This window comes from Garra rufa, chromosome 3, assembly GCF_049309525.1.
Source record: "Garra rufa chromosome 3, GarRuf1.0, whole genome shotgun sequence".
NCBI lineage: Eukaryota > Metazoa > Chordata > Actinopteri > Cypriniformes > Cyprinidae > Garra > Garra rufa.
The window spans coordinates 14516769-14527868 of record NC_133363.1 but is presented as its reverse complement, the minus strand read 5'-3'; the positions used below and the strand labels follow the sequence as shown (position 1 = coordinate 14527868).

Here is an 11100-nt window from a genome sequence, read left to right as displayed (position 1 = left end):
TCTGATAATCCTGGGTTACTATGGTCACGCAGGTTTGTTTATGTATTAAACTCGTGGCCACGACATAAGGATGTCATTACCTCGACAAAATGATGACGTTCCCACAAGTTAATATGACGTTCCCATGAATTAATATCTCGTGGCAACGATATAATATGACGTTCCCACGAGTTTATATGTCGTGGCCACGACTAACATAAGTGAACCGAAGATGTCCCCTCCAGGTCACCTTACAAAGGAGTCTTTTAGCTTGCAGCGATGTTTGCAGCTGCTTCAGTTCAGTGTGTTACATGACTGCCCCCTTACTTATCATGTCTTTCCTGTGTCAATGTATTTTCTGTGATCCCTCAGAATATACCGGTGTCACACAAGACCACTTTCCTTCCCGCGCGCATTTTAAATGGCCAGATCTGTAGAAAGGGTACAAAGCCCCTGGCGTGTAACCCTAATTTGCCTCTGGGGATTGGCCCTTGGATGAAATCCCCTGGCCCTGAGCCACAACTGAAACGGTCTCATGTGCAGAAGGCCCAAAGGTATCACCGTGGATGCAGCTGCCATGAGACCCAAAACTCTCTGAAAGTAATGAACAGTAAATTTCTGGCCTAGCTTGATGTTCTTTAGGGTGTTTAGAATGGATTCGACATGCGCAGGTGACAACTGTGCCTGCATTGCGATCGCATCCCATACAATCCCCAAATACATTGTCCTCTGGGCAGGAGAGAGAACGCTTTTTTTGGCGTTGAGTCTCAACCACAGAGATTCAAGATGAGCTAGGACAACATCCCGATGTCGAAGCGCCAGCTCTTGAGACTGGGCCAGAATGAGCCAGTCATCTATGTAGTTCAAAATGCGGATGCTCTGAAGTCGCAGAGGAGCCAGTGCTGCATCCATGCATTTTGTATACGTGCGGGGTGACAAGGCTAGGCCAAATGGAAGAACCTGATACTGGTAAGCTTCGCCCCCGAAAGCGAACCTCAGGAACTTCCTGTGTTGTGGCAAAATTTCTATGTGAAAATAAGCGTCCTTGAGATCGAACCAATCCCCTAACTGGATCTGGGAAACAATCATTTTGATTGTTAACATTTTGAACTTGTAATTCCTGAGGTAGCGGTTTAACCCACGGAGATCCAAAATCGGATGCAGCCCCCCATCTTTTTTGGGAACCAAAAAGTATCGGCTGTAATAGCCTCTCTGTCTGGCAGGGGACTCTCTGTCTGACAGGGGAACACGTTCTATGGCCCCTTTGTCCAGCAGGGTTTGCAGTTCCTGTGTCAACAAATGCGCTCTAACCTTGACACTTCGCCTTGCTGGGGGGAGGTTAGATGTTCTGTGTCCTGAAACATAGCAGGAGGCAACAGAAAATCTAATGTTCCCATGAGGGTGCCGGGAAGGAGCCCCTAATCTCTGCTGGGTTTTTTTGCGCCCCTAACCGAGGGGGCACACCCCTACGGTTCTGGGCGCATGACCCTCTGGACTTCTTCTTAGAAGAAATAACTGTCCTTAGGTCCGGCCTCTTAAGTCCCAGTCCCTACAAGGGGGCACACGGCTCGCTACACTCTGCTTCTGCGACTCTCGCCGCAGAGGCACTGGATCAGATCTGGGCTGCCTGAGCACGGCGGGGGAGGAACTGATCGAAAGCCTCCGCGTGTTTCTTAGCCTCCCGGAACCTAGTGACGACGGTGTTCACGGAGTCGCCAAATAGGCCGGAAGGTGACAAGGGGACATCAAGGAGGAACATCTTGTCCCTATCCTTGATGCCCGTGAGGTTGAGCCACAGATGTCTCTCCATAGCAACCATAGCAGCCATAGAGCGGCCGATGGAGCGAGCCGTTTGCTTGGTTGCGCGAAGAGACAAGTCCGTGGCTCAGCGTAGTTGTAAGAACGCCTCCTCACTAACACTCCTGCCTGTGCTCAGGTCTTTCAGCAGGTCCACCTGGTACGCTTGCAAAACCGCCATGGTGTGCAAGGCAGCACCAGCCTGACCAGCTGCTTGGAACGCCTTCCCCACCAAAGAAGATGTAAGTCTACAAGGCTTGGTGGGGAGCGCTGGCTTTTTAAGCGAGGATGAGCTCCCAGGGGAGAGATAGCCCGCGAGCGTCTCTTCAACCTGTGGCATCATCGCACACCCCTGCTCCTTAGCACCCACGATAGTCGAATAAATCAATGCCGTGGGTACAAAGATGCGCGAGGAGTATGGGTTACTCCATGAATGAGATAACTCGTCATGGAGATCTGGTAAAAAGGGGAGAGACCGTCTTTGAAGTCTCTCCTCGTAGCCACCCGACAGAAACCTGTCGTCAAGTTTGGAGTGTCTGGCGTTCTCTTGCTCCTGTGGCCAGTCTAATTTAAGCCTGGCCACTGTGTGAGTCACCACCTCCAGTAACTCCCCAAACGCTTTGTCATTTCGTGAGGAGCGCACGGAGACGGCGCTCTCGGTCTCCATGTCGCCAGAAGCAAGAGAACCCGTGTCCTCGGCTCGCTCTTAAGAAGCACTTGAGCACGCTTCAGCAGCGAGGGCGGAGTCATCACGATCGGGGGAGAGTGTGAGAGCGGGTGCTTCACGTGCACCTCGTCTCTCTGACAGCTCAACACGCGAGCCCCACGATCGCAGAGAGGACGCAGAGGCTCGCCCCTCCTGAAAGAAAGCAAGCCTCGAGCAAAGTGCTTCGATGGAAAGAGCCTCGCAGTGCTCGCACTCAGCATCTTCAAGCGCGGCAACTGCGTGCTCTTCACCGAGACACTCCAGACAATAAACATGTCTGTCATCATCAGGGATAACTTGAGCACAGGGAGGCAAGCATCTCCTTAAACTGGACATGATTTTCTTTTTTTGATTGTTGTTTTACTTTCGCTTTTAAACCGAGAAGAAGGTAAGACACGCATACACACACAAACGGTCTCTGAAGACAAAAGATTCTGAGGTTACACCTGTTTCACGTCTATTTATAACCTCTGGTGCACGCAATTATGTTACGTCACCTACAGAGGTTATTTAGCCAACTCTTGGCGTGTTTGACACACACATGCTTTATAGAGGATGGATACCCGAGCCGAGCCCGACGGGACCCGACGGAACCCGACGGGTCGGGCCGGGTTCGGACAGATATTTAGAAAGGATGCTCGGGTTCGGGTCGGGCTCGGTCACCTCAGCGCGATAGTGCGCCCGTGTTATAACGGCGCTTTTTGCCCAGTGTGCACTGATGCTCTCATCTGTTGACATTTCCGAACGCTTTTTTACAGTGGCTTAATAAAAGCGGGCTTTCCACACAAAAAAGTGCATGTGTCATTAGTATGAGTAAAAAGAGATTTTAACTGTGTCGGGCTGGGATCGGCTCGGACATAAATATCTTAATGCTTGTCGGGCTCGGGTCGGGTTCGGTTACTGCTCTGTCGGACTCGGGCCGGGCTCGGACAGAAAAATGCGGCCCGATCCGCACTCTAATGCTTTACACCGGTCGAACAAAGAATGTTCTCATTAGCGTATTGATACGCAGCATAGAGTGTAGCTTTTGGTAGGGAACAACAAACACAGTGGGTGTGGCGTCAGGACTCAGAGAGGCTTTATAAAAAAAAAATCAACATAAAATGTCTAAAAAGGGGAAAAAAGTATCCAAAATTAACAGGGGATCTGGTGTCCTCATCGTGCTGGGGATATCGCAATGTTGGCAGTGTTCGAGAAGGAAGGGTCCAGGTAAGGGGCAGATTCCGGCGGCCACACATGCTCCCCTCTCGGGTCCGGGGCGTCCTTTTTGGCCCATGGCACTTCAAGGGGATTAGACAGCCCGATAACCTGGCCCATCAGCTGTATCATGGGTGCAGTTGTGTGTATCACGGGTGGCAGCTCATGCGCAGAATTCCTCAACGCTCCCTTCCTGGACCTACGAGAACACCAGCGTGCATGCACAGGGAAGAGAAGAGGAGAGGCGCACTCAGCATTTAAATGACGGCGGTGATAAGGCTCCATTCAGTTCAGGTGAGCCTCATCACACGCCGCCAGACCTGGCTGTTTAGCGCTCATTCTCTTTCACACACTCACTCCTGTCGGGAGCCTAGTGAAAGGAGGCGATTAAGAGAAAGGGTGAAGATGATGATAATTAGCAGGGAGGCAGCCGACTCGTAAAAAAGTGTCAAAATAAACAGGGGATCTAGTGTCCTTGTCGTGCTGGGAATATTATGAAGCAGGGACAGTGTTTAAGGAGGAAGGGTCCAGGTAAGGGGCAGAGGAGTGGCTTCATCCTTCTTGGCCCATGGCGTTAAAGTGGATTAGATGAACCGGCAACCTGGCCCGCCAGCCATATCATTGGTGCGGTTCTAGTCTGGACCATGGGTCCGATAGCTCATGTCTTCATTGGCACGGGATCCCTCAACACTCCCTTCCTGGACCCATGAGGACACCAGCGTCCATGCATGCTCTGCATTAAACAGTGGCAGTAATGAGGCTCCATTCAATTCAGGTGCGCCTCATCACATGCCGCCAGACCTGGCTGTTTTGGCGCCCCTCCTCTCTCACACACCCACTCCTGTCAGGAGCCTGGTGAAAGGTGGAAATTAAGGGATGGGATGATGATGATCATCGGGATGGCAGCTGACTCATCAAAAGCCTTTTTTTCTTTCAGCTACAAAGCGATAACACCATTTTCGGCCAAAAAATTTTTAGTGGCCTAAAATTTGGTGCATCTCTAATGGTCACCATGACCACTGTGATCCACCATGGTGGTCCTTGGCTGTGCTGAGGTGGTCTAGTTCTCTGTCATGGTGGTCTCCAGCTCCACCTGATCCATCCCATATTTTTCTAATTGTACTGTCATGACTGTTATCAATTAACATGTTAACTGAGGCCTGTAGAATCTGTGGCGAAGTTCTTGGGTTGTCTGCCATTTCTCTGATCGTTACACAGTCCGATCTTGGGGAGAATTTGCTGGGACATTTACTCATGGGAGGATTGGTGTCTGTTTTTAATGTCTTTTACTTCCACTAATTACCTTCCTTACTGTGGAATGATGGACTTCAGATTGTTTGGAAATGGCTGTATTACTCTTTCCAGATTGATGACAGCAACAGTTGCTTCTCTAAGGTCATCACTGATGTCTTACCTCCTTGGCATTGTGTTAAGGACAAGAAAACTCTGTAAAGGTGATGACTGGAAATTTGTATTTTGCATTATTCAAATGTTGGTAGGGCTGGGCGATTAATCGAAAAGTAATCGAAATCGGCATTCAGAACCTATAATCGATCAAATTTTTCCAAGTCAATTATTTCAATTACTTTCCCTTTAAAAACACTACCGCTTGTGGAGTCACGTGACCCCGCTAAGTTATGTTGCGTTATTCCGCAGACATGTCGATGGAGAGCTTAAACAGTATTTATACAGTAAAAAGTATTTACAGGATATACAAGAGTAATTTTATTTAGAAGAGATACTGCTTATTTTCTACTTTCAATATGAAAAACATTAAAAATAATGTATTTTGTTTCCAAAAGTGCAAGTTATTTATTTTCACTAATTTAAGACAAATGTGACTTTTCGTTTTAATCAATGTGTGCTTTAATTTCAGTTGTTCAACACTGATGTTCAATAAATAATCATAGATAGTAGATAGTGTGTTTTATTTTAAAATCAAGTAATGCACCCTTCATTCAAAAATCTCTCACTTGTAATATGTGAGCATATTTACTGTACAAAACTTGTCAATGAACCATGAGGGCAAAATAAATCAATATTATAAAAATATTATTTAAATATAATTAAATATAATTTTATTAATAAATAAAATAATCGTCCATTAATCGTAATCGAGGTAAAATGTTCAATTAATCGAGATTTTGATTTTAGGCCAAATCGCCCAGCCCTACCTGTGGGATACTCAGATTTACATTCCTCTTTGCTCTGATTACTATTCTTGAATCTTTGAAGATATTAAATGCTGGACTAAAAGACACTTCCTTCAACTGAATGAGATTGTTTTCTTTGGACCCCTTCATGCTATCTCTGATATACTGTCATTAACCATTCGTCCTTTTGCTAGACAACACAGATCTAACTTTTTCAAAAGCAGATAAGTGCTGTGGTGAAGAGCAGCTTTTTCCAACTAAGGCAAATAACCAAATTAAAACATTTGATCTCATTTAAGGACCCAGAGATAGTTATACATGCTTTCATCTCATCTACTACACTTGATTATGCAATGCATTGTACATGGGTCTCAAGCATTCGTCTTTATATTGCTTGCAGTTTGTTTAAAACACAGATGCAAGGTTGTTGACTGCTACTAGAAGAAGGAAAATCATTTCATTGGCACAGAAGTCTCAAACTCAATTCCTGGAGGGCCGCAGTTCTGCAGAGTTTAGATCTAACCAGCTCCAACTGTGCAGAGCTGTGGCCCTCCAGGACCTGAGTTTGAGACCAGTGTTCTAGCATCTCTTAATTGGTTACCAGTGCAGTATAGCTGTATTTTAAGATTTTGTTATTTGTTTTTAAAGTGTTAAATGGTGTAGCCCCATCATATCTGTTTGAACTTCTCAGCTACCAACAAAATTCTCAGAAAATTGTTGAAAGAGGGGCACTTTTTAAACTTACCCTCCATTTACCATGCTATGGCCTAAAGTTGAAGGGTTAATTATGCTTTATATGTGGCGGGCCCTGGAAATACCTCTGGTCATTAGATCTGTGCCATTCCTTCTTTCTTGGTTTTTGGATTGATTATATTTTGAAAATTTGAATGTGTATTTGTATTGGTTATTGGCAGGGACTCAGATGTAAGAAAGAGGCATCTATATACCAAGTAATTCCAATTTAATAATTACTAGAATAAAATTATATATATTCATGATTATAAAAAAATAAAGTCCTTCATGTGTTCTTGAACTTGAACTGCTTACGCTGCTGACAATAAACATATGAAAATGAAGTTTCTTACAAAAGTGACAGGCTAGGCACTAGACTAGGAGTGGGGCTGGTGTCGTCATAATCTGTTCCGATGGTCAGGAATGATCAACACGTTACCAGCACCCATTCCACATAGTACACAAAGCTAATAGTTATATAATAATTATAATTAAAAACAATCTTGAAACTTGTACTTAATTGTTGAGAATGCAGAACTTTTCTTTCAGCTTCCCTGGCCCGCTTTTATCTGGCTTACAGGGTGTTGGGAAGTTCCACTTGCCAATTGTCATTGACCCTCTCTTGTAATGGTCAAAGGTGATTTGGCTCCTAAGTGAGACTCCTAATGTCAGTGTTCCTACTTCAGGGAACGAGGGTTACATATGTAACAGATGCATTTTCTTGCCTAGCTGTAAATTGTTCTCATGATCAAATGTTGTTTGCCAAAAATGAAAATGCTGCTGGTGAAGCTAATTGCCATTAGCGCGAGTCCGGCTTGCTGAAGTGGAAGTGACCAGCCAGCAGATGATTCTGCAAGGTTTTAAATCCTTCCTTGAATGTCAACGTTCGTAAATATACAATGATTTGTTAAAAACAATCATTTTCCATTCTTTCTATTCTTTCTTTGTATTTGTTATTTGTATGGTCCAGTGGTCATATGTAATATAGCTGCAAATACAGGGCAAACTGCCTTCTGTAAAGCTTTCATAAGGAATGCTTCTTTGATGTGTTAATTACGGGACGATTCCGTATTATACAAAACGGTTGGCCAGCCTAATCACATTGCAGTATTTTAATTGCCAATGTTTTAGGTAGAATGCTGCCTATGACCCTAAGAACATCATCCCCACTGTCAAACATGGAGGTGGAAACATTATGCTTTGGGGATGTTTTCTGCTAAGGGGACAGGACAACTGCAGGGGCAAGAACCTTGGGTGACAGAGGAAGAGTGGGACAAAATTCCTCCTGAGATGTGTACAAACCTGGTGGTCAGCTACAAGAAACGTCTGACCTCTGTGATTTTTGTCAACATACAAAATCAGCGGGGATTAAATAATTTTTCCCCTTACTATATATAGCAGGCATATGTAGACTGGAGTGTGGAAAATCCCTGCACAATGAGACAATTATGTCTCTGTGCACATGTGACTGTACCTTTAGTAATTAGTTTATACTGTATCTACTCTGCAAACAAGTGGTGAGGTATGACCAAAACTAAGATGGTCTAATTCAGAATTTAACCTCGTATTATGCAAATATGCCTGACTTACCTTTTCAAACTGATTATAATTAACCACATGATTTTTTTTAATGAAGTGTCTTGTAAAGTAATGCATGGTAACTACATTTTGCGTAGTTCTACATAATAATTGTTGGTGTGTATTTTATAATGTGTGATGTCTCATGTTAAATTGAATCTCAATTATATCTTTTTCTTTTCTCCCATCTTCCTTAGGTATAACCTGTTTATTGTCATGTACCCCTTGGGAGTGATTGGAGAACTGCTGACCATACATGCCGCCTTACCGTACGTGCGGAGATCTGGCATGTATTCCCTGAGGCTTCCCAACAAATACAATGTGTCCTTTGACTATTACTACTTCTTGATCATCGTCATGCTGTCCTACATCCCATGTAAGAACTCAACTCACAATAAAATGTCTACTTGCATGCCACCATTTTCTACCATTGGGGTTGCCACGTTTCTATCACGAGACCAGCCATGTTAACTGCTACCATTGGAAGGAATAAATTGACCATGACTGACTGTTAATAGAGTGGTGCAAGTATAAAATGCACACACTGACATCCCAAACTGTCTTATCTAGGTAGTTATTAGAAACATACATTTTAAAAAATAAACATAACCGCTTCAAAATTCATGTTTTCGGTATGGGTGTGTGCAGTTTACTTTGTGGTTTACCACAGGCTTTGTTTTTAACTTTAACTTTGTGTGAATACTTGAAACAAAGTTTTGAGGGGAAGATGTTTTAGAACAGCTTTTCTATTGCCAGTTTGTGTGTATGTGTAAATAAAACAGATACTTTTCAGTTTTTTAATTAATATTATTAATAATTATATAACACTTACCAGTGTCTTTTTTTAAGTGAACCTTGTTTTAAGTGACCTGAAAATAAATGATATACAGAAAGCAAGCATTCCCTATAACTGAAGGCTGATGAAACAGCTTCAGATTATAATGGTTTGATAAATTTATTTATCATTTATTTTCTTTGTTCTTTGTTTATCTTTTAGTATTTCCTCAGCTGTTCTTCCACATGCTGCGTCAGAGGAGGAGAGTACTTCATGGAGAAATCGTAGTAGAGAAAGATGAGTAGAAAGAAGCCACTAACAAAACCCCATGTAGCCATCAGTTATTTTAAAAAAAGGTTTCAGCATCAGATTATGATCAAAATATAAAACTAAAAACATTAAATACAAATATATTCTAAAATTGGTACCACTTTACAATAAGGTGTAATTTGTTAACATTAGTTAATGTATTAACTAACATAAACAATCAGTGAACAATACATTTATTACACTGATTATTAATTTTTAAGTTAATTAATAAAAATACAGTCGTTCATTGTTTCTTCATGTTAGTTCACAGTGCATTAACTAAGTGCATTTACACAACTTGTAATTTTAAAAATGCATTAGTAGATGCTGAAAATAACAATAACTAATATTAATAAATGTTGTAGAAGTATTGTTAATTCTTAGTTAATTACAGAGATAGTATGGCGAGCCAGGTTTTAAAAAGGTTTCAGAAATCTGAGAACTATATTTTTAAAATGTACACTAACACCATATTCTAACAAGGTGCAACGTGATAAAGTCACAAGTAATACAAGCTCACCCATGTAAAATTTTTTGTCCAAACTAGCTGAGACTGTGAAAACCAACTGAAAATTCTGTCCATTGATTGCGTTATGGTTTTGAGATGTACCCGCCGTGACATCTCATTAGTCCAAAATCCCACTTCTTGTATATATTACACATCAAATATGGGTGTGACTTTGTCCCAACATGCAAATGTTTCACAGAAGTTTGGACAGAAAATTATGTGCTTTGTTGGGATATATTTTTTACATTTCATTCTGCACTATGAGTACCTTTGTTGCTTCAGTGTTTACAATCCAAACTAGAGTAAATAAACTGGAAAAAAGTTTGTACAGGTAGCACTATAGAAATCAAGCAGCACATCTTAGGATACTCTTAGACTAGTTAGCTAAAACCTATCAAATCTTTTGTGTTGTTGCTTTTTTTGTAATAAACTTGTGTTCACATGCTCTCTTTTTGAGTAGATTTTCTCTCTACGGTGCTATAATATTTAATTCTTCTGTGCAGCTGAGTAGAGAAAAGGACAGGATTTGGAGTGAGAAGTGGAGGAATTGACATCATTAAATATAATTGTGAAGTCTTCAAACAAATGTTTTCATGTTATTTAATTTAATGCCTGGTAATTGAACTGAATGAATAAAGGTCTTGAGGAGACAAAAATGAAAGAAACAATAAAAAAATCTATGACAATATGAACTTGGGCATTGTTCTTATTGAGAGGAAATTCATCTTGGACTTAAGTTACATTTACATTAAAAATACATTGGATTAATAAACATAAGAAAACAACAATACATCATAATAAAAACCCTCCCTATAAAAAAAAACTCCCTATGCCTACCGTTGCACTAAGATACCAATTATTTGTTACTTCATGCATGTTGAGTTATTTACACTGTTAAAGAGTTTTGATTCTCAGCTAAACATGCCACAGTTTAAAAAAAAAACGATTTGGAAGTAGAATGGAGTATTGCTGTGCCAAATACATACTTTCCGGTTTCATACAAGTTTCGGAAAGTTTTTTTTTTTTTAACATGGCTCTTCATGAGAGCCATGAAGCACCCATCAACGTGCTTCTTTTGGCGGCACTGCATGGAACATGCTCGGGAAGAATGTTTTCAAAGAAGTGTGTTTTTGGGAAAGATAACCTTGTTCAGCTTCCCACAGAACTCCATGGGATGTAAGGCCAAAAAGTCTTAACAGCAAGTTAAATATAACAGTGGATCAGCATCATTTGAGGGTCTTCCAAATGTTGGAAAAGTTAACTTCAAATGATCACTTTTGACAGCTGGTGTAGGGTGCAATATGGGTGCAGCCTCTGAAGGTGAAGGTGGAGATGATGATGGGACAGTGTGGTGAGATGGTAACGG

General features: G+C 42.0%; 1 protein-coding gene across 2 annotated transcripts in view; it reads left to right on the top strand.

Annotated features, from left to right (window-relative positions):
* The window catches only part of hacd1 (3-hydroxyacyl-CoA dehydratase 1), a 39024-nt gene extending 28602 nt beyond the window's left edge, over positions 1–10422 (top strand). For both annotated transcript variants that reach the window (XM_073836869.1, XM_073836868.1), the window contains exons 6-7: positions 8340–8518; positions 9140–10422. In XM_073836869.1, the coding sequence (XP_073692970.1) occupies positions 8340–8518; positions 9140–9222 (262 nt within the window). In that variant the 3' untranslated portion in view covers positions 9223–10422. The remainder of the gene's footprint in view (positions 1–8339; positions 8519–9139) is intronic.
* The last annotated feature ends 678 nt before the right edge of the window (positions 10423–11100 follow it).